The 24,386-nt window shown below is 45.9% G+C and overlaps 2 protein-coding genes across 3 annotated transcripts in view; one reads left to right on the top strand and one right to left on the bottom strand.

The window, feature by feature from the left end:
• BABAM1 (BRISC and BRCA1 A complex member 1) overlaps nucleotides 1-23,522 on the bottom strand; it is a 34,177-nt gene extending 10,655 nt beyond the window's left edge. The window contains exons 1-5 of one of the 2 annotated variants that reach the window (XM_085638303.1): nucleotides 23,390-23,522; nucleotides 20,231-20,555; nucleotides 17,691-17,749; nucleotides 8,270-8,390; nucleotides 1,001-1,079 (exon numbers count right to left, since the gene is read on the bottom strand). In XM_085638303.1, the coding sequence (XP_085494429.1) occupies nucleotides 1,001-1,079; nucleotides 8,270-8,390; nucleotides 17,691-17,749; nucleotides 20,231-20,503 (532 nt within the window). In that variant the 5' untranslated portion in view covers nucleotides 20,504-20,555; nucleotides 23,390-23,522. The remainder of the gene's footprint in view (nucleotides 1-1,000; nucleotides 1,080-8,269; nucleotides 8,391-17,690; nucleotides 17,750-20,230; nucleotides 20,556-23,389) is intronic. The other variant, XM_085638304.1, reaches the window with a different exon arrangement.
• Nucleotides 1-24,386, top strand: part of USHBP1 (USH1 protein network component harmonin binding protein 1) — a 291,429-nt gene that overhangs the window by 18,786 nt on the left and 248,257 nt on the right. Inside the window, exons 4-5 of the mRNA XM_085638300.1 lie at nucleotides 14,111-14,149; nucleotides 14,491-14,609. Coding sequence (XP_085494426.1) covers nucleotides 14,589-14,609 — 21 coding nt within the window. The 5' untranslated portion in view covers nucleotides 14,111-14,149; nucleotides 14,491-14,588. The remainder of the gene's footprint in view (nucleotides 1-14,110; nucleotides 14,150-14,490; nucleotides 14,610-24,386) is intronic.

Here is a 24,386-nt window from a genome sequence, read left to right as displayed (position 1 = left end):
TTGCTCACTTAGTACAATGCGGGACAAATGTTTAAGCCCTACCACTTTTAAATTTCACCAGCCACCACTGGAGGCAACTAACCCCTTTTCTCAAACATCTTTTGAAGAGTTTTATTTTCAGAGAAAACACATACATTTTCTTCCTACCGGAAGTACTTACATTTTCTGATTGCCCAAAATACAGCCAATGCCTCATTTTTAATTGTGGCGCAATTACACTCTGTATTCTTCACTACCCAAGAGGCAAACACCAAAGTTAGACACTTATTCTCTTGTCTCGATTTAAAAGACCGCATCCAAGCCATTCTCACTAGATATTAAGTGATACTTATTCAATTCAAGAGGCTCAATCTATCAGCCCTATCAGAAGCAAACATTACTGTTCTCACAGAGAATCTCCAACTAGATCACAAACACATTCCTTAATAGCGCAAACTAGACTTCAATTCACAGATACCACATTTTCCTTTATAAATACATAATTTGCACAAAATGTCAAGACCTGTTTCTGAATTAGGCTCAAGTCAAATGCTGTGTACAATGCAGAAGCTTTGAAACCTCAAAAAAATAAACAAATAAATAAAGTACTAACTTGTGTTGGAGTTTTTTCAAGATGCTGACCTTTGGCAATTACACATTTCTGAACAAACAAGTAGTTGTGTGACTGATTATATTTGCCTGGGTGTATCCCCTTTCTTTTTCATATTTATTTTTATGTTGGTAATACTCTAATATTTGAAAACCTAACATTAATGGCATGGGACTAGGAGAAGGCACAGTTCCACCCTCACATACATTGACTAACAACATTTAATCAATGCATCTGAAGAGGCTTTAGAAGCATGAGGAATGCACTACCTCTATTTTCTATGTGAAAAATTTGACAAATACTGGAATTTAAAATACATTTCACGGAGTAAACATGCAATTCCATACTCTTATGAAATCCCGAAATTCTAGGTCTTTTGTGTTTCCATTGTGTCCAGTCTTAAAAGGATACTGAAGTGATCACAGATATTCGTGTCCAAGTCATATAAGCAGCTGCAAACTTCTCGTGGATCTGAGGTGAATCCTGACAGCTGCAAGAGAGCAACAAGTTAAACAAGGATAATAAACAGAAAACACAGAAAACTGGATCACAGGCAGCATACTTATCTTGAAAGCAAGCATTGCGACCTCGGTGATGTCACTGATTATGTCAATGGTCACCGGTAATGTAATTGACTGTCATTTGTGATATTATGAACAGTGTCTTGAGCAAGGGCTATGGTGGTCTAGTTCAGAATACCTTGCACATTTCAGGGGTTATTTGCTTTAGATAGCAATCATACACTCCTATAGAGTAGTTGATTGACAGGAATATTTATGGCTTCCTATAACTTGCATTATTTTGCAATACTAGTAAAGAGCCATAATATTTGATCGAGGCATCTCATCGCAGATTCCTTACCTTTGAACTTCCAGGCATCAGGCTGGATCCGAAGGATTTTTCTTAGCAGTACCCATGCGCACCGGTAGGTGGTGTCAGTCGACTCCGCATGGAGTCGTGTTAGTCTTCGTGACATCCACGTAGTCAGCATAACCACCACTCTGGTGTGCTGACGTCAGTTCTTTTCTTTCCGCGGCAGCCAGCGCAGCTCCGAAGAGAGCTTACCCCATAATTTTTGGACAGACGTTTTGTCGACTCCTTTTGGTGTGCTAGGAATGTCTAGTAAGAAGACCTCTGGGTTCAAGCAGTGCGGTGCCTGTCACTGTGCCATGTCTGTCAGTGTGGGGCACGACCACAACACAAAGTTGTGCTCCAATTGCCAGGCCATGGCGCCAAAGGCTTTGAGGGAGCGGTGCCTAAAGCTGATCGTAGCCCGGCGTCCGGAACCACAGAGGTTACCTCGCCGATCTTGGTCTAGGTCTCGGTCGAGAAGAAAGTCCTGTTATCGAAGTAGGGTAAGAGGCACCACAAAACGCACAAGAAGTAGAAGCGTGCTTCAACTTCACCCTGCCCGTCATGCAACAAGGTGGAGGAACCTCGGCGTTCGAGGCCATGCTCCCTGGAGTGGGTGCCTGGGTAGGCTCTGCGCTTGCCTCCCAGCCTGGGGCCAACTTAGAGAGTTTTATGATGCCATATGTACCATATTTTGGCGGCTTGACCCTGCCTGCGTGCCTTCGAGCCCTGCAGGCTCAGATGACGGAGTAGTCCCCGTGGGTTCCGCGCCTTCGGCACGGCACAGCTCCACAGAGACCTTACTGAGTGCTGTGTCCGCCACCGAGCTCCTCAGCATCGCCGGCGTCCACTGGCAGCTCCTCCCCAATCCTCAATCCCAATGACATAGAGCCGGTCGGGTGTCCTCAGAGGCCGAGACCAGTGCCGATTGAGCCGTACGGCTCTATGCAGTTCACCCTGCCATATTATGAAGAGTCAAGAATGAATGAGGAGGCTTGGGAGGGGGAGCAGGATCCCTTTGAAATCCCACAACCACAAGACATGGACTGGTATGAGGAACTGAGTGACACCAGTGGTCTAGACACCTCAGATTCTGGTATGCTGTCTCCACCTAACCTGGCTACGAAGTATGGGCATCATTCACTATGGCGGAGCGTAGGACTGCGGAGGTCTTGGAACTGCAGCTCCCTAGGGTGGCAGTCCAGACTAACGTCTTGACAGAGGTCCTGCAGCCTGGTGTCTCCGGCTCGGAACCCCTGCTGCCATTCAATGAGGCCTTAACGGATGTTCTTCTGGGCAACTGGTCCAAGCCCAGCACAGGGGCTCCTGTGAATAGAACGATTGCCCGCCGCCATCGCCATGCACCAGGTGACCCAGTTTTCCTCACCGCCCACCCCACCAAGCTTGGTGGTTCAAGCTTACACTTCCAGTGGTGCGTTCCCATCTGCATCTCTGGACAGGGAATCCAAGAGACTGGAAAGCTTTGGAATTTTTTTTTTCTTCTGCCTGTCTATCATTGCGGTCGGTGAACACAGCATGCCTTTTGGGTAGTTACTCTCATTCGATATGAGACACTGTTGCCCAGGTGCTGCCCAGGGTCTCGAAAATGGACCGGATCCTACTCTCCCAAGCCATTTCAGATGGGAGAGATGCAGCAAAGTTTGCCATCAGATGTGGCTTAGACACAACAGACTCGCTGGGCAGAGTGATTTCCGGGATGGTGGCCGTATGTCGCCACGCCTGGCTGAGAAAGTCTGGTTTTTTCGAGGGATGTCCAAACTAACCTTATGGACATGTCCTTTGATGGCTGCCGTCTCTTTGGAGACAAAGCAGATGCCGCACTTGAGTGCTTCAAGGACTCACGGGCTACGGCCAACTCCTTGGGCCCCACTACAACATCCTGGCCTGTGCCTGCTTTTTGCTTCTTTCGTGGCTACGGGCGGGCTACCAACTGCACCAACCTGTTTCTGTCCAGAGGGCCCAGCAAGTTCACCAACCTCTGCGGGGCCGTGGATGCAGTTCACCCCAGCCCTGTGTGTCGGGAGGCCAGAAGTTGAGCCAAGCCAGATCCCTCTCCTCCACTGCAAAACCTTCTTAGTCTGATCCCCAGGATCATTCTCACCCAGTTGGTGGCAGAATACACCATCTTCTCCACCACTGGCAAAATATTACCTCGGACAGTAGGTGTTGCAAATAGTCAGAAGGGGCTACTCCCTCCCCATTAAGACTAGAGGGGGTGCCCCGGCCAGAAATAGGCTGTGGTTGTTTTTCCCACTTTATTCGGGTTCCAAAGAAGGACGGAGGCCATCGTCCTATCTAAGACCTCCGAGCCCTCAACTACTTCCTCAAAAGGGAGAAGTTTGAGATGCTCACCTTAGCTCAGGTCCTGTCTGCCCTGAACTCTGCAGACTGGATGGTAGCGCTGGACTTGCAGGAACCCTATGCTGGGGTTCACTATCAATGTACCGAAGTCACACCTGACTCCCTCTCAGACGCTCCCTTTCATAGGGGCGGTTCTGGGCACGGTGCAGTTTCAGGCTTATACTCCCGAAAGGCGAGTCCAGGATATTCAGGCGATGAACATCCAGGATCCAGAACAAAATCCCCGTTAACTCCAGCAACTCTAAGGAACTCTTAAGCATCCTTCAGGAATTCACCAAACCCACCAGCGAAACCACGGACATCATACCCTCCCAGGACCTTTGCAACAGACTCGGCTCCTACATACATCTTAAAATCAAGTCCTTCTACGACAACCTCAATGAACTGACAGCGGAACCACTGCTTCCTTCAGCAAGGACAGCCAGCCTACCATCTCTGCCTGGACCCTGGTCACCACCGAAGACACCACCATGACCATGAAAAGCATTCACTCTGAAACTCCCATGGACCCCTGCCCGCTGCACATCTTCCATAGAGCCGCCACCGCCATAGCACCCAGGCTACGATGCACCATCAATGCCACACTCTAAGCTGGCACATTCCCAGACGACTGGAAACGTGCAGAAGCCTAGCCCCTCCTCAAGAAGCCCTCCAGACCCAACGGACCTCAAAACTACCAACACATCTCTCTCCTCCCCATTGCGACCAAAGTCACAAGAAGATCGTCAACGTCCATCTAACGAACTTCATCGAAGAGAACTCCATCTTCGACCCGTCCTAATCTGTATTCTGAAGCAACTACAACACCGAGACTGCCCTCCTTGACGCCAGAGACAACATCCGTACTCTCCTCGACCAAGGCCACACTACGGCCCTAATCCTACTAGATCTCTCTGCAGCCTTCGACACCGTCTCTCATCACACCCTCACCGCCAGACTCCAGAGCACTGGCATACAGGGAACCGCCATAGTCTGGCTCCACCTCTTCCTCACTGGCAGAACCCAAAGAATCAAACTCCCGCCCTTCGTCTCCGAACCCACTGAGATCAACTGCGGAGTACCCCAAGGATCATCGCTCAGCCCCACGCTCTTCAGCATCTACATGGCCCCCCTCGCCGCCATAGTCAGACAGCATGGACTCAGCACAGTATCCTACACCGATGACACCCAGCTCATCCTCTCCCTTACAAAGGACCCCCCTACCACCAGACTCAGCTTCCAGGAAGGAATGAGACGTTGCATCCTGATGAGCAGCAGCTGCCTGAAGCTCAACTCGGAGAAGATGGAATTCCTCGTCCTCTGACCCACCCCCTCAGCATGGGACAACACCTGGTGGCCCACCGCCCTCTGCAACCCCTCCACTCCCACGGACCACGCCATAAAGCTCGGCATCATAGTAGACTCCTACCTCACCATGACCCAACAGATCAACACGGTCGCATCCACCTGCTTCATACCCTCCACATCTTTAGCAAGACCTTCAAATGGATCTACCGGATTCCAGAAAGATGGTCACCCACGCACTCATAACAAGCAAACTGGACTATGGAAACACCCTCTATGCCGGAATCAACAAGTCCCCGCTCCACAAACTCCAGACCATCCAGAACACCGCTGCAAGACTCATCCTCGGCATCCCACAACAGGAACACATCACCCAACACCTGCGAGAACTCCACTTGCTCCCTGTCGAGAAGAGAGTACCCTTCAACCTACTCACCCACACCTACAAATCCCTCCACAACACCGGACCCCAATACCTTAACAAAAGAGTCTCCTTCCAGGTACCCAACAGAAACCTCCGCTCCGCTGACCTCGGTGAAACCTCACGCATCCACAGAGCCACAGCTGGTGGAGGAGCCTTCTCCTACATCGCCAAAGACCTGGAACAACCTCCCGATCGACATCAGACACTCCCTCACTCTGCACACCTTCAGGAAGAGCCTCAAAATCTGGCTCTTCGGCTGACTCTGAGGTGCACCCCCCTCCCCCTTGAGACCCTAATGGGTTAGTAGCACGCTTCACAATTCCCGATTGATTGATTGGTACTGATGTTTCAGCCTCTGTCCTGGATTTGGGTGAGAATAACTGAGGCTGAGCCTCATGGCATCCTGTATCCTGCTGGTGGATCAGACACGGTGGCGCATGCAGGCTCTGAAGTTGGACCGGAAGTTCCAATGGGCACAGCATCGAGGAAATCTCACCGATCTTCTTAAGATATCAGAGGACACTGCGAAACACCTGCCGGGGTGCCTGACAAACCACGATTGGGTCAGAGGCAGACCCATCCCCCTTCCCCACCCAGATCTAATAGTTGTGATGGATGCGTCTCTTCTGGGTTGGGGCGGCCATCTGCGGGAGGTGGAGATCAGAGGACTCTGGTATCTGGCAGAAGCCAAGTTCCACATGAACCTCTTGGAGCTTTGTGCGAGCTGACTGGCACTTAAGTCCTTTTTACCATCCATAAAGGGAAGGCTGGTTCAGGTGTTCGCGGACAACACTACAGTCATGTGGTACTGCAACAAATAGGGCTGAGTGGGGTTGTGGACCCTCTGTCAAGAGGCCCTGCTCCTTTGGACTTGGCTGGAACAACAGGGCATTTCCCTGGTGGTTCAACACCTGGCCGGTTTTCTGAACGCCAGAGCAGACAAACTCAGCCAAAAGTACTTTGCCGATCACAAGTGGTGTCTCCATCCGTAGGTGGTACATGGTCTCTTTCAGCAGTGGGGAAACCTTGGTTAGATCTGTTCGCCTCCGACAAGAACGCGCAATGTCAGCAGTATTACGCATTGGAGTTTCCAAAGCAGCTCTTGCTCAGCTACGCTTTTTGTGGCGAGTAGAGCTCAAGCCTCCTGTATGCCTTTCTGCCCATACCACTCCTGCCCAGAGTGCTAAAGAAGATCAGGAGCGACTGGGCACAAGTCATTCTTGTAGCTCCGTATTGGGCACAGACTTTGATATCCTGAGTTTCTGGCTATGATCATCGATCCTTCCAATCAGGCTGCTCCTTCAGGAGGATATCCTGTCGCAGCAGCAGGGGAGGGTCCTCCACCCGAACCGGTCCACTCTGTCTCCTTGCATGGAGATTGAGCAGAAAGCTGACATCTTTTGACCTTCTGGCAGCCAGGTATCTCTCCACGAAATTGGTATACGCCTGCAGATGGAACAAATATTGTAAATGTTGTACAGAACGATCCATTGACACCCTTATCTGCTTCAGCAGATATTCTCTGTTTTATCCTTTCCTTAGCCCAGCAGGGCTCACTATATAGAGAGCCTTTTTGGTGGCAATTACCTCTGCCAGGAGGGTAAGCGAACTACTGGCACTGTCATCACAGCCTCCTTACCCGACAGTTTTCCCGTACAAAGTGATACTAAGAACTAGGGCATCTTTTTTGCCCAAGGTTGTCACTCCCTTCCATCTGGGACAGTCTGTTACTCTGGCCACTTTCTTTGCACCTCCACACCCTTCCAAAGAAGAGGAGTGTCTCCACAGTCTGGACCCAAAAAGACAGCGGTTGTTCTACCTTGATCGCACTAAAGAGTGACGGGTGGACGATCAACTCTATTGGGTACTTGGGAGCAAAGAAGGGGCATGCTGTCCAAAAGAGCCATTTCATGACGGGTTATCCACTGCATCAAAATATGTTATGCCTTGGCAAAGAAGCAACCTCCCGAAGGCCTTGGGGCCCATTCCACCAGGGCTAAAGCAGCTACTACAGCATGGTGTTCGTGTTTCTGATATCTGCCAAGTGGCCACGTAGGCATCTCTGCACACATTCGCCAGACACTATTGCCATGCAGATTCAACCGATGAGCAGGGGTAATGTTAAGAAAAATCTTCCGGATCTAGCTTGACGCCTGGAAGTTGAAAGGTAAGCAATCTGCAGCTAGATCATGTCTCTACCAGGTAACTAACTTAACCATCTCATTTTTTTCTTTGAATATGTTCAGTTTATACAGTTGCTGCAGCCTCGTTTTTGCTTTCAGGCACTATCTGTAATTGGTGTTGATGTGCCCCAACAGTTGGTTTTATTGACCCAAGATTGTTCAAAATCTGAAGGTGCCCCTTTGGCTGCAATCCTGTTTTCTGTAACTAACTAACTGATTTCTGCAAAAGCTATTTTAATCCTCTGAGTTACCTTGCACACTCCTGGAACAAGTGAACAGGTCTCACTGGTGATAAATGCACTTTGGTACTCTTCTGTCCATTCTCCGACCCCACACTGCATTATACTCCGGTATCATTGCACCACCCGCTTCGTCTTATTAAGCAAGAGCATCTACTGATGGGAAATTATATCTTCAATGTGAGTTTCAATCCCTCATCAATAAGGAACAAACCTCAAAGAGTCAGGAAGATGCCATCCTGACAACTGCTCAAACTAGGAGTTCAATGTCCTAAAAACAGAGTGCCAAGCCTCACGTTTAGCCAATCTTACTCACCCACATGGCATCTTCATTCACCACCACCAAGGCAAACTCATGTCGCTTGTCTATCCTGTGCTTGGTCCTCACAAACATCTCAATCATCTTCTGTGAGACATTAAGGGCATTGCTTTTGGACCTGGTGAAAAAATAAAAACAGACTTAAACAGAGACCCAGGATTCGACTGTATGCTTCTGAAAAAACGAAGCTAGTTTTCAAACCCATTTATAAAGTAAGAGCCCAAGGCTGCATCCAAGACAATATTCCAAGAGAGAGGCCGGAGAGAACCAACATACTTCTTAGAAGAGCAGGTGTTCCAAAGCAGATTGGTAAAGCCACAGGTTCTATGGAATCAAAAGGGGCCTTGAAAGGCAGGTTATTCCATTAACACCATCTCAGGCCTCGAAAAATCTACTCGCCCACTCGCTATGGCAATTCTGTTTTTATCAGGTCGAGCTATTTTTAGCACCTACTCGTCCATTATGGAAAGTGAATTTAAGCTGGAAGGAACAAGTGTTCTGTCCATTCAGGGTGGCTGACTCCATTCAGGGTGGCTGACTTCAGAACACAGGGGCTCTCCTTTTGATCCTTGGCGGCAGGTTAGCCAAGCACCTTGTGAATCTGGGCAATAGCTCGCTTAATCTTCCCGATGCCCCCAGCGTCGGACACCTCTCCAGAGGTAGCTGTGCGCTTTACAAATGCTGGTATTTCATTTTTCATTCAGAATGAGCAATGGAGACGCCTTTAAATTTTGTTTTTATCTTGACACTTTTGCTATCTGTTCAAGGACACAGGTCAAATGTCAGTTTGTCTTTTTACTAATTGTTTGTTATATTATCCTGGAAAATTGTGTTTACTTTTCTTTCTCTTATTACAGTTAGAAGTTTTTGTCAAGTTAGCTGTCTGACAATCATTGTGAAACAAAAGGCTGTAAGATGTCAGGTTTTTTTCTAACACAACATTTAAACAGCTTGTAAATGAATAGTACAAGTATTCTAAAAATATATCAATAATTACTAAAGAACAAATCAGAAACCTTTACATGGTGATGTGCAAATGACTAATATTTGCAGAAACTCGATTTCCAAACATTATACACTATATAGTTTTATCAGTAAAACCACATTTCAGTGGGAAATGTTGTGGCCATTTTAATGGAAAATCGGCTGCTTGCAAATACGTGTGCTACCGCTTAATGCTTCAGGTATGTATTTTTTACAAGTGATTCTTTTTAAACATGATTTGAGAATTAACCCTGTCCCCGTCCTGATGACAACGCAGTTAATGAACTATGAAGTAAGTCAGTGGCCGTGTGTATCTCCTCTATGTGGCTATATTTTTTTTATTATATAGGGAACAAAAGTTTAGTCTATTAAATCAAACCAAACTGTTTTTTGTACAGCAGACGCGCTGAACTTGGGTATTTGAAGGTGTTCTCACATGTGATAAAGAAGAAAATGGCAGCTCGGTGAATTTAAATATTTGCCCAGGATCACATAATTTGAAACCAGTTTATGGGTCAAGAGCATTATAATTAGGACAAGTAGATTATTTAAGTCACGAGACCTGCATGTCTAGTAATATTTTAATGATTTTTCGAGGCTTGCACATATGATGCTACCAGGAAGCAGCCAAATAATACTGTAGGAAGGTGGATATCTGACTATGGTTACCCCCAACTTTTTGCCTAGTGTCTAGCTGGTTTTTCGACTTAGTTGGCCTGAGATCCTGCCATTCAGGGTCTCAGGCTGTCTGCTCTCTCTTTAAAATGGACTCCATGTACCCTAGGTACATAACCAATTGGTAAGGATCACCTTATTGGACCCTGTACAGTGTACCCTAGGTACCCAGGGCATAGGTGTACCCTAGGCCTCCCAGGGGCTGCAGCATGTATTATGCCACCCCTGGTCTGGCCTTCCAATCAGACACAACTGGCTGATCACTCAGCTGGGGCAAGGTCGTGTAATCACCCCTTGCTTAGATATAGTATGCCTATATCTACCCTTATATATAGACACATGTGTACCTATCAGTCACTCCTATGGCAGGCCTTAACAATCCTGGAGGCAGAGTGCTTGGTAACATGTGAGATGGTGCTCTAGCATGAGCTGAGCCTGTCTGCAGCTTTCGGAACCAAGTCCTTATAGCTGTTCTATGATATAGCCTACCATATACTCTTAAAGTGCCTTATAATCTTAAACGGTTATGGTAACTATGGTTTGGCTTTATCAAAACATGTCGTGTAAGGTGTCTAACACTTTGGAATAATACCCCCATACCATTTCTGGTGAGGAGGATATTATTCCTCCCTTCTAGAGGGAGAGACATGTTAAAATCCTACTTTGCTGTTTATCTCTAACCAAAGCCTCAGCATCACAAAATGGATGCTGCTGCCACGACACAAGTCTGACCTCCTGCAGCTGGGAGTGATCCCAGCCAGGGAGGCCTGGACAATAGGTTTCCTGCTTGGGGAGGTGCTAGCACCTCCCCAGACAGCCTTTAGTGTATTGGGGCAAGGTGGGCTGAAAGGAATGAGACATGCCTGGGGCACACAAGGTGTTCCTTGCATAGTCCAGTTCAAACCGGCGCTGGGGCACTCCAGCCCCAGCTCTGGCGCGAAACTGGACAAAGGGAAGTGGGTGTAACCACCCCCTCCCAGGTCCCACCCATAAGGCGTGACCTAGCAGGTATCCCAGCCCCCCAGATTAGTATAAGAGTGGGAGTTGGGCCTCAAGACTTTAGATTATCCTGAACTTGCAAAACTGAACAGAAACTCTGGACCTTCGACATTCGACGAAAGAAGAAGACTGAAGAATCTCCCTTGTAGCCAAGGAGTGGCTACCCTGTGCAAACAGGCACCATCAAGAGACTACCCTTTGCTTTGCCCACGTTCTACGAGGAACCGACTGCAGAGCCCGACCAGAGCCTTGACTTCCAGACTTCTCCGACCCTGATCCACATCCACAGCAAAGCTGAGATCCGTGGAGGCGACGAGCGACGTGGGACCGGCTACCTGGAAAAAGTGGCTAGTAACTTAAAGCGCAGCTTCTGAGGTACCCTCGAAGTTGTACACCGGGGATTGAGAAGCCCCAACCCCAAGCACCATCTGCACCGAAGATCAGCCCCCCACACTCCACGAGTCCTGCGTGGGGCCCTTCTGCATTTTCCTGCTTGCCGCGTCTGTCCGGTTGCTTGCCCGCTGGCTAGTGGCCTTTGTGACGACGCACCCTGAAATCTTCTGCGCTGGTTTGGCTCCTCCAGACTGGCTCCCGCTTCTCTGCAAAGAAGAAGCACCCCAGACCTTCCTGGTCTGCACCAGAAGCAAGTCCTCCGTTCTTCGTGGGTTCCGCTTGCCAAGGCTTGGTGAGTCCTAGTCCAACTTCGACGCCGCCGACAGCAAGAGCCTTCGTGGGACAGCTCGCCTCCTGGTCCTGGTCGTCCTCGACGCTTCCTGGTCCTCCTGGCTGCAGCGACAAGCTTCACCTTCACCTGCAATCTTCACGACATCGCCTGGTTCCTTCCTGGTTCCACGTGGTCACTGGCTAGTGACCTTGACTCTGTCCCTTCTGCTTGCAGGTTTCTTCTCTTCTTGATCCCAGCCTTGGGATCCACCGGACACTCTTCACTGACTGCCTGTCAGCATCTTTCTTCAGGCATCCATAGGAGTCGACGACGAAAACGACGCATCTTCACCCCTATGCACCCGCAGCCTGTGGGCTAGGTAACTTGGGTACTCCGGTGCTCATCAGGATAGTGACTATCCTAGTGTCTAGTTTTCAAGTCTCAACTTCCTAGCTACTCCGGAAGTGTCCTAAATCTACCGTTTTCTAAACTGTACTATTGCTATTGACTTTTACGCATTACGCGTGAGTGTTTCCACTCTGCACACGAATCCCGTGGGCCTCCCACTTCCTAACTAACGCTAGTGTAGTGTAGCCCCAGCGATTCCCTAGGCCTATTCTATTTCCGTGACAGTGGTTCTTATACCACTTACTTAGTATATGGTTTGCGTGGCCCCTAGGGCCTAACTGTATTACTTACCTGTGTGACTTAATGTATGCTTAAATAAGACTGTGTTGTACTTACCTCTAATCTCATAAAGAGTGCTGAGGGTTTGACTAGAATAAATACACTTTATTTTATATATCTGTTGTGGTGTCCTTTCATTTGGTATTCAAGGGATTATATATGGTATCACAGCTGGCTTCACATGCCATTCAGAGTTTAGCCTAAGACTGCTCTTGTCCATGCTACCACTAGGATAGCTGGTCTATAAGGTTGACTTTACAACCAATCACCATAAGGGTATTTGGACTGATATAAGGTGTACACTAGAACTAGTGACATCATACATCAGGCCAACTTCTCACAAATACCATTCATTTTAATACTTCAGTTTGGGCTTTATATTGGAGTTAATACCACGGCGTGCCAATTTTTTAAGCACTGCTAATTTGGTCAAAGTACATGAAGCATGTGAGAAATCGGTGCGGGAAGAAGAAATAGAAATCAAGCCATGTGGTCCGTTGTTTCTAATAATCACAACTTCTCAGAGAAAGTTTAAGCTGATGATCTCAGAAAACAATGACTGTACTTTGTACAGACTTAGCCACAGATTCTTCCACCCGACTATACTTTTTGTATGGTCCGCTTTCATGGTCTTGCGGTCCAGTGACATTGAGCCATTTCTCTCACCTATTAAACCATACTCATTTACTGATGGATCATCCCAGCCTTGCAGCTAATAGGTGTTCCTGCTCCTTGCATTATCAACCACTGATGTCTTCTTAATCTAGGGGACTTACATTTTCAGTTACAAATTCCTTGAGCAGCTCCAAGCTCAAGAAACCTTATGACTACAACCTGCCTTGAAAACCCAAGAACTTTGTCCGTTTCCTTTCTAAGGAAAACGCGTCCATTCAAGTTTGGATCTACAGCTTCCTAGCCACATTGCCCAAAGTAAATTCCTACACTCTTTTTAAGCTGGGCTTTCCGTCAGCCTTCTCTGTGACAATCACTAGTGAAATCCAATCTGACATTTCAGTCAGTTCAATCATCCCCTCTTTCACCATGTCATTTAACATTTTCTTTATTTCAGCCCTCACTAGTGTCAGTATTCTCCTAACTTTATACAGACCCGTAGTAGCATCTGGTTTCACCCCAGTTTTATGTACATGCCCACTAAGTACACCTACGCCTTCTCTAAAATAAACATTGTTCCTTTGACAAGATCATCAATAGCTTTAGGCTTACATCACCTGCCTTAACCCTTAGTATCATCTCCCTGGCTGTCAGACTTGGGTTCACTTGACAACTCTAATGTTACTGCTGTATTGCTTTTTCCCCTACACATTCATGCACTATTCCTTGGTCCCCATTCCCTGCACTCTCTGTAGGTTAACGATTTTTTGAGTCTGAACCATGGTAACTTCTGCCACCACTGCTGCAGATTTTGTTGTTCTGTTTGTAGTTAAGTTCTTCAAGGTTTACGAATACTTCTGAAGTAATACTTACTTCACCGCCATCATTCTTATTCTAAATTGCAATTTCACCTTCCCTCCTCATACTGCTTTGCCTCTCCCTTCTGCAGTATTCTCATTTTTCAACTAAGTTCACTTTCTTTGGCATCTTTTAATTATGTATTTTTGCCGCCCAAAGTCTCCTGCGTTGTACTATTAACTTATACAGAATTAGCTCATTTGTCATAACTTCAAAATAACATTTGACCGATAGGTCACGCATCCTTGCAACAAATTCAACAATAGTCTTCCCAACTTTTTGTGGTTGGGTGTAAAATGACAAATTGGTATCCTTCACAAATCAGTTCTCCAGTCTTTTTTTTGTTTGTTTCCTTGTAGACAACCAGCATCGCTAACAATCTTGGTCAAGAGCCGATAGTAAGTATTTAAGACATTTTGACTATCTTTCCCAAGTGCACTAACCAATAATGCTTTTTCTGTTGGGATGTACATCTTGGCCATCTAAGGACTTCAAATAGTTCTCAAACCCTTCAGCTTCTATTGGTGGGTTGGCTGGATGTGATAAAAGTATTCGTGGTAGAATTATAGCAGAACATACCATATTGAGTGTACAAACTATGTTACATGTTATATATTTATTTTAAGGTCCTGGAGTCATTGAACAGCAGTGTGTTTTGACGAGTTAAGTTCAAAATGCGTAAAATACGTTTCTCTAGGAAATATTTTGCTGTTTCTAATGTTCCTCTTACCCTTCACAGAAAATGCAGTGTCCTTTGGTGTGCATGCGTGCACTATGGCGCTTTCGAATCCCAGATAAAGAATAGATGAATAGAAAAGTGTTGATGTCGGGGCTTGCATGAATGTAGAAATGCTTGTGGTGAGTTTGTTTATACATTCTGAACATTTCTTTATAAATAAGTTCCTCAAATGGATATTGCAAGCAGGTGATTGCCACATTATAATTCTAGTGATACTCATAGCTATGCTTGTAGCAGTAGTTTTGTCACCTTCAGTGTATAGATAAAAAATTTGTTGAGGTGGAACTCGACCCGGCTATCAGCATCATAATAATCTGGTGGAGACAGCCTTGTTGAGGTGTTGCAACGGCGCTGCACGTAGTTAAGAGGCTCGCTGTAGTCTTGTTGAAATTGTTGCAATGAGGGTTAAAGATGTGTGCCTTAACCCCTTCCGTGCTCATGACTAGCTCTGATCGTCATGGGTCACAGTGGAGCTGTGCTCATGACGAGCTGAGCTAGTCATTACGGCCGCGTCCCGCGCGATTAATTCCCCGCCTGTGCGGAAGAATTCATCAGTGGGCGGGTTTGTGACGAGCTCAGCTTGTCCTGAGCACAGCTCCACTGTGAGTCATGACGAGCTGAGCTCGTCACGAGCACAGCGGCGCCGCCCCCCCTCCGCCCCCCGCACCGTGGGGGAATTACCCCTGCAGGGAAGGGGTTAAAATGCAACGTGGATCTGTCATAATACACTTGCAGCACTTCTGAAACATAAACAGTAACAATTTAGAGTAGCCTTGAGTGGGCGGAGCAAACCCTTGTTTGTATGCAAGTCAGGTTGGGCTCACCCTAGAGTGTAAGTCAACACAGTTCTAGTTAAAGATAATATCCGTTAAAATATTGTTTTGGGGTTGGATGGATTCGACCTCCTGGGTCACTGAAGGCTGCACTGCCTGCAGCTCATTGCCACACACAGGTTATGATCAAAGGAAACTGGCAGGGTCAAACAGAAGATTTATTGGACAAGTGACCCTGAGCGTGGTCCTTCTTTGCCAGCCAGCATATAAAAGACCTGCTTCTGAATTCTCCCACTCAAGTCGCAACAAACATAGAACTTAAAACTTGGATATGAAACATTCCTTAACCAGCTTAGAAGGGCTTGATTGGAAGGCATAACAGCTTCATGGATATTTTTAGTGAGATACACCTTTATTGCATAGCCCATGGGTAATTTGGTCACTCATATAAAATAACAACATGGACACTATGGGAGCATCTAACAGTACCAAATGTCTCCGTCAGTATGTAGAGATCTCTCGACATCATCTGAAGGTCACCCCCTTCTCATTGAGTCAGAACTTGGACATATTATAGATGCTTCATTCTCATTTCAGTTTAACCCATACAAGATAGAATTCTCTCAGCTGGCAAATCTCCCACGAAACATTAATTCAACAATATGCCCCATTTGGAATCATACCTACTCTGGTTTTCTATTTGCCTTGGATTCTCTCCGCCTCATTTTTACCCTTTTTTTTTTTTAAATCATGAAAACTACCTTCTACCCAATCACTGTTCGAGAGTTGCAGTTCATTCATAGGTTGGTCAGCTGTTAAATATTCGCTTCCTCTAGCGATTCAGAAGTCCTTATTAGAACAGTGGAAGCCAACCTACGCAATTCAGCCTGTTGTATGGTAGGAGTTAAGAAATAAGATACATAAAACCATTCTTAAGCCTCATTGGCTCCCGCTAGAAACCTACATAACTTTTTAAAAACTGATAAATGTGCTCGCCTTGACATCAAGGAGTTTCACGAGTAGCCCCAGGGCACAAGTTAAGGTAGTAAAGATGTCCCCGCTATCACTAGGTCCTTTAGCTGGTACCAGAAGCTTAACACCACTGCTCTGATTAGTTTTATGCAATTCAGAGAGCACTTGTATACCATAGATATTCATGCAGCTGCATGAATCATTACCTGTGTTTAGAGATGTGGTCTAATAAACAGGTCTTTGGGGCGGTACTGATGTGGTGCTAGGAGGCTATTTCTGATCTAAAAGCAAAGGCCTAAAATAATCAACCCTCCAACCAGGCCCTAAGGATCCTGAAGATGTTTAGGGAAAGGGACTGAAAGGCACACCATTCCTCACCAAAGGATGGGGACTATCCTTATTTTGCAGAAATAAGGGTCATTGTTTGCAAAAGGCCTGATATGCAGGCAAGAGAATCTTAAACCTACATGATGAGCTTCTGATGGCCAACCAAGGTCCACCAGACCAGATGTGTAATCTCTAAACTGAGTTCATGGCATCATCGGGCCTGGGCATTCTCCAGCCTTTGCAGACACTGAATCTGATATTTCTCAACGCCAAGGATATAGAATATTTACTTAGTTATTTCCCTGTAATTTTTATGGCAACCTCTGCAGTAACCCACTGTGGACAGGCTCTTTTTTTCGTTTCAGGCCTCGCATCTAAAGCCTTTGTTGATGGAAAAAATATGCTCTCAGTACTGGCAGCTCCAATTGGTTGAAAACCTTGACTTACTAGTAGGAAAATCCATCAAATAAAAAGAACAATTAGCCAAGAAGGCAGAGCATGCGCAATAATTATTTTTGGTAGGGTGACAGTAGTGGCTTGTATGTATCACCAATGCAGAGACAGAAATAAAACACTAAATTACAAGTTACCAGTTATGCATGTTTTTATATTCTAGGTTTATTTTGAAGCAGCTTGAAATAGGTGCATTTTTAAACAGGAAAATGTTGCTGAAAATACTAAATGGATTAATTAACTATACTGTTTGGTAGTCTTCCTAAAATAAAGATTAGTAAAATAATTATGTAGATAAAAATGCTGAATTTTAGGTGGAAAAACATGTTTTGCTTTATACTTTTTGATTAAAAAAAGGGAGAGACTGTAAAGCTGTTCGGTGCAAGACGAAGCTAAAATGAGCCCTGATCAGAAATCGAATGGGGAGGTTCTCTTTACCGTTCTGGAGTAAAATGTTGATTTAAAAATATTAAACCTCTGCAGAATGATTTGAAACTGTTATTAGGATGACGAAACCCAATTGCACATGGAACCATGAAACATTTTCCATATTTCACTTTCATCTATGAAATATTTCCTGAATCCAGGTGTCCCAGTGAAGTGTGGGTTTTTATACAACTGCATTTTGTGCAACAAACTACCCAAACATGATGCATACAAAAACCCCTACATTACCCATTAAAAGACTCCAACTTCTGGGACGCCATTTCTTCAGACAGATCAAGGCAGATAACCTGTAAAAAGCAAGAAGCAGTCACTGTAAGTGTGTTTGGTCAGGGTTCTTTAATACACAAGTTATAGCACACACTGGACGGCAACACAGTGCTTTCTCACTTTTACAATGGGATATGTTGCGTTTTAAACTGTGTAAGACAACTCACTTCCTCACGCTTCTGTTCCTAGAACAATGTCTTGCTGACACTAATCCTGCATGAGAAGTGTTACTGTGAGATGTCAAAGAAACCCTCCCTACCCAACGTGGTATGACTCGTGCTATTGTAGGTTCCATAGGGAGCTCTCTTTCAGCCATTTTGTCAGTCTTGTGTGAGATCTTAAGAGGGAAGCTCTCTCTCGCTCACTTTATGCATGCTTGACTTAAGAAATGCAGGGATCTTTTCACTGCTGTACGACCTATAACTTTTGATCCGAGGTTAGGAAAATCTTGGTTCCGCATGTAAAACTATGATTTCTTACCCGCTTAAGATTGTTCCACTGCTAACACGATAGCAAGGATCTCAGGAAAAATAACATTTGATGTCAAAGGTGAACAATTCTAGTGTGTTCACTTAAAGTCACGTCAGCGCAAGGGCATGTGATTGGGTTTTGATCGACATAAAAGTACTGTTACATATGTGCTTTTGGACGTTGGAACTTACACTCAACACCAAAGATGATGCTTTGAAATTATTATTTTTTTATTTTAAGAGTTTTATATAGTGCAAACTAGACCCGAGACATCGGGTATCAGAGCGCTTTACATGAGTATCAGTTGTGTTACAGATGGACGCATTCATTTTTGTTAGGCACAGGGAGATTAAGTGATTTGCCAAGAATCAAAGGATGTTTAAGTGTCAGTTGCTGGGACTCTAACCCGGTTCCCCAGCTTCGAGGTCGACCGCTCTAGCCGTAAGGCTACACCCTCTCCAAAATCTCTCCCCATCTCCTACCCCCTCAACTCTTGTGTTATATGTCAGTCTCAAGGTACCTCCCTCCCCTTTTTGATAACTTCCAGAAGGTCATCGGCCTCGTTAACACTTTTCAGAAAATGCTCTTTTTTATTATGCATAACTCTGCAGGCAGCTGGGAATTTGGGCTGTGCGATGCTCCATTTTTCCGAAACTCCTCGAGGCGCTTCCCCAATTCCCACTGTCTATCCAGGGTTGCCTGTGCCAGTTCTGATCTAATTTCAAATGGAAAAGTCCAGGTTTAGGTCGATGTCAATAGCTTCTGCAGGGTTGCAGACTTGCTCCCACTGCCTCCCTGGTCTTTCTAGACTTGCTCCCCCACCACTTGGGATATAGCAGACTTACCGGCAGTCCTCTACTTCCTCCCGCTGCCCTTGCCGGGGAGATTTTACTTTTTTTTCCTCTAGGAACTGGAGAAGCTCCACTGTGTCTACCACTCCGTCTGCCGCTGGGGGAGCAGCGCTTGTACAGATGCTGCTCCTGCTGCTCCTAAGGAGACCTTGCGGCGCCGCGGCCCTGTGGCTCTTCCGCAGCTCCAGGGTGGCTTAAGACCAACAGTATCCCCGCTTTCTTCCTGCAGCGATTCCTCACGCCTCACCGCCGGGACCGCGGAGAAAAACGAAAACGACTTGGTAAGGCACATCCGAGTGGTGGGGGGAGTGTCAATAAGTTGCTATGGTGGTGGCATGTTCAGCGGAGCCTAGCGACGGGCGGCCACCATGTTCTCCCAACTTTTCCATTCCAGAGTTGACTTTGTTAGGCGTGCATATATCATGGCATACATTGACATTGCATTAACCGATATTAACATTAGGATGGTAAAGAAAGGGAACAGCATATTTTACAAACCTATCAACGTGGTAAAGGTAAACAAAAGCAGTGCCGCCTCCCAAGATGGTAGATGTTGGGGTCTTAAGAGTGTCTAAATGCCCCAACAACATGACTTCGCTTTCAACCAGGAGTTGGCAAGAGGAAAGTTTCCATGGGAGTCACAACATAATGTTACACAATTTGAGACAATACATAGTCTTTACTCTAGTCCTGATTTATCCTCCGCTAGTCCATCAGAGGTGGGTGAATTTGCCATTCTGACTGAGGTACTCACTTCTCTGCACACACAGATCTGTCTGACACCCAGGGGACAGAGCTAACTGTATCCGAATCAAGCTCAGTAGCTGCACTAGTGAAGTGCGAACCACATGTGGGATTGCCACAACTATTGAATTTGTAAATTATATTTTTTTTTCACGAAGAAGGATGAGTAATATGCTCGCGTGTACTATTTCAGTAATGCTATTTAATGTATACGCACGTTTCTCTGTTAGCTTGATATTTCCATTAACCTCTCTCTCTTCCTTCCCCTGCCCCCCCCCCCCCCCCAAACACACTCACATGGTTGGGCTTAGAATGCGGACGTTGTTTTGTGTGAAGCACTGACCATTGGTGACTTAATGATGCCGACCTATGAAGAGAATACACACGCTCTTGGTTCTCCTAAGAGGCTATGCTCCATCTAGGCTATTTTCTTACCAGCTTTTCTGGACAGTTCACTCTGGGTGTCCGGACTTGGAAATCTAGGGTCTGCACAGGCACCTGCCACTCCTTGCCATTGGCAGGGGCTGCAGCAGGTTGTCCGTCGCTGACCCGGGCAGCTTCTCCTTCGCCCTCACTGCGGCTGCCCACGCTGGTGAGAGCGCTGGTGGTCCGGTCTTCAGCCCCCTCAGGGTTGGAGCGGGTTCGCAGTCTCTGCTCCACGGTTTGCTCCTCACCGTCGGGGGCGCTCCCGGGGTCAGATGTGTCCATGGCACAGCCGGGCTCCTCTGCAGACTCCAGCTTTCTTAGCGTCACAGAAAACCTATTTTTATAAACAGCAAAAAAACGAATGTGATTGGATTTGTCGTATAAGCAAACCTATCGAGGCAGCCTACCTTAGTGACTAACATCTTTTACCATCCTATGCCGCCGTAATATCCTTGATTCAATCTTACCTGTGAAAGCCACGTTCAAAGCAAACACTTACAAATTAAATCATTAGAGGGTAAATATATCACCTCTTGCCATTCAAAGCAATAATCAGTTAGATAAATAGAAACCGCAGCTTAACTCTAGTTTCAAATTTACATTTAATTAAATTAGGGCACCTGACGATAGAAAACAAGTATTACACACTCGCCGTGACATTTATGATACAAGTGAAAAAAAATCACTAAGTGGCCGTGTTTATAATTGATGTAATGATGAAAGACAAGGTCACAGTTGGAGAATTCAATTAAAGATATTCCATAAATTCTAATCTAGGCACACAGCTGCTGATCTAACTGTTGATAGTGGTGACAACGTTTAGATCCAGTACTAAAGTGCAAGCCAGTGGGGCAAAAGGAGGTGTTTTTTTTTTTAGAACAAAGACAGATTCTTACAGAGAGTTCACTCAATGAGGCCCAGAGAGAAAAGAATCTCCCGAGCTACTGTGCCATCTACAGTCTTGACGGAGCCTCACTGGTCATGTTTTAAGGATTGTGCTACAAATGTGTGCCCATCTGACTGCAAGTGAATTATTCTATGCAGTAAATAGTAAAGCAATTAAATTGATCCAAGTCCTAAACGTTAGGATAAAAAAATAAACCAATTTGCCACTGAATGTAAACTTTTATGGTGGCATTGATTGAGGTACAACTTGCTTGGAGCAATAGAGTTTTTGTTTTGTTTTATATATTGCGAACTAGACCCGAGACATCGGGTATCGGAGCGCTTTAAATGAACCAGTTTCGTTACAGAAGGACACATTCATTTTTGTTAGGGAGAGTGGAAAGCAAGAAATGTGAAACCACAGCAAAGCAACCATCTGGCTTCGGCTTCTGCCTTGGCCAGTCGCTTTGCCAGGCTGCCAAAAAACGATATTTTCAAATTCGAAAAAGCCGAACACCAGGAGAATTAACATTGTCACTCCACTTAAACTATAGAACAACTGCCTGTCACTGAAAAACCTTCCTACAGTGCTGCAGAGGTATGAAAATCTCAACTCCTATGACAAAACTCCTACCTTTTTTCAGGGACTCCTCAGGAGTGCACCCATGTAACCTTTGGCCGCCTTGCCCAGTCAGATGGGTGCCTCCGCCATTGGCAACTTCCTACCGACTGCTGACCCACTGCGGTGTCTGTCCCCATTGAAGGTCCCAGCCAGTGGATGAGGTCACCGCGTGTGCCAAAACCCAAGCAGACACCATCGAACCATGGAGCATTCTGGATGGTAAGCCATGCAGGAATGGGCAAAGAGTTCTGTTGTATTTTCTGTAAGTATGAATGGCCCCTTTAAAAGATACCTACAGTAAGTGGAAACCATTCAGCCACAACAGAACTGGTGCACGAACTTTGAAAAGTGCTGCAGGCGCTTGGAGCCTCCCGGTCAGGGTGGAACACGCCATCTCCCATAGTCCACTCACGCACTCCTGGACTTGCAAACACGTGTCCTACAAGTCAAAAGTGCCTTAAGACAGCACACTACTGCGTGACATGCTTTATGAAGGCCGGGAGTAAACAACCCTTGACGAAATAGGATCATAATACAAGGGAGCCTGCATTCCCTGTGTAAAAGCCAGTTTCTAATTTCATTGTTGCAGGTGAGTTGTGATGCCCCTTGTCGCCCGTTAGCTAGAAAAGATGTTCCTGCTCCGCTGTAATATGTTATTACAGTTTAGAAATCACAATGCCAGCAGTCGAGGGGATAGGCATGTCACTGAGCCTTATTACAGCTGCAGTTTAAACAGGGAAAATGGGAATTGTCTTTTCTTTCTTCTGATATATTTTTCTTATTAAAAAAAGCGATCTGAAGAAAGGAGATGTCTATGGCAAAATGTCTACTTTTTCCTTCCTTGGGGCTTTACAGGAATGATAGAATCTCTTTATGTTTCTACACTATCTGAGCTACAGCATTTTTGTAAGCTATTAAACTGATTCAAATAAGATTTTGCAAAAATTACTAACTGCCTTCTGGGGTTTTTAATATTGCAGCGCAGACTCGGTTTTTATTCTTCTTGTCTGCGATGAACAGGAAAGGCAAGAATTGAGGCGGTTAACAGGAAGGGCGATGCAGTCACGGCGTGTTACATGGTATAAACAACCACTGCCGCGCATTTTAGGACTATTGCAAGTCACCTCGGAGTTCCAGGACCTTATAAATGAGCTAGGCGTTTGATTGACTTCGTTCCTCTATATAATCACTGAACTCCTTCTTTATGTCCAGCAGGGTGGATTTTATCCCACTAGAAATACTTTAAAGTGGTTATTAAAGTATGTAGTAAAAGGAGGCATAAAATCATCAGGTGTTAATTTTTGAAAAACAAATGTTCGGGTGAAAATGAACTTAAGGGACTGAAACACATTGTTTTAGGAGATGCAGTAAAAGACAAAATAACAGCATCCGAGCTTGTGTGGTTTCAAGCTTGGTTCACTAGTTATCAGCTGTGTTTACTGGGCAGGTTTTGGTAGCAGTCCCGTTATTGGCCCGGAATAAATGAGAAGCTGGAGGGGGCTGGGGTTAGAGGTGTGGGGTGCAGCTCGCTGGGGCACTTATGCACGGGTATACCCACCAACCTAACCCCCTGTACCACAAGCCTCCCTCTGGTAACCCATCATCAGGCGCTGAAGAGCCCGTCCGCTCCCCCCACCCCGGGCAGTGACTGCAGATCTCACCTCCAATAATCCCCGCTTCTGAGGTGCGCTACTTACACGCACAGACCCTGAATCCAGTTTAATGTCTCACGTTCATCTTCTAACAGGTGTTAGCACTTCCGGGTCGCATAACAACCAATGACACGGCTGGACGTACTCTGGGCGGTACTCTTAATGTGCATGGGGCCGAGGATTGGAGCCTTGCGGTGCTCTCAGCCAATCCAAGGGCACCGCACAGGAGTCCGAAGTGCTGATTGGCTGCGGAGTCCACACGTGCTTTTTGCGAGCTCTTCTCCAGCCGGCCGGTACCGTGGTTTTGGGCTAACCAGAGGTGTCGGTGATTTATTTATTTATTTAATGCGTTTTTATATAGCGCGGACTTTACCCGAAGGTGTCAGAGCGCTTCACAATAGCAGCAGTAATGATACATAAGGAGCAAAAATACAAGTGAGCATGTTACAAAATCAAATGGTACGTTACATGAGGCAATAGTGACAATTGTGCAAGTATCAAGGGCAAACAAATTACAAGAGGTAGCAAACGATACGTTACAAACGGAAAAAGTGATGTGTGCAGGTTACAAGAGCATACAAAGTACATGTAGAGGTAAAAAGAAAAAAAAAATTGCACTAAATGGCCGACACTCAGAACACTAAAACAGAAGTTACGTTACATGAGGCAGTGGTGGCCGTAGTGCATGTATCAAAAGCAAACAAAATACAAGCGGTAGCAAACGCTACGTTACAAAAGGAAAGGTGACGTGTGCATGTTACAAAAGCGATCAAAATACAAGTAAAAGTATAATACTGCAATATATGGCAGACACTCAAAACACAAAACACACTGGGAAGGCACTTCTATAGGCATGGAGAACAGAATTTCCTATAATGAAAGGACTTCCTTCAGAAAATATAGGGCGTGAATTAAATTTGGAAGTGTCTTTGAAGGAGGAGAGATTTGAGGTCAGTTTTGAAGGCCTGGGAAGAGGTGGTGGTCCGGAGCTGAGGCGGAAGTGAGT

The sequence above is a fragment of the Triturus cristatus genome, chromosome 12 (assembly GCF_964204655.1).
Source record: "Triturus cristatus chromosome 12, aTriCri1.1, whole genome shotgun sequence".
NCBI classification, from domain to species: domain Eukaryota; kingdom Metazoa; phylum Chordata; class Amphibia; order Caudata; family Salamandridae; genus Triturus; species Triturus cristatus.
The sequence above is the reverse complement of the archived record's forward strand: the minus strand, read 5'-3'. Positions and strand labels throughout refer to the sequence as shown.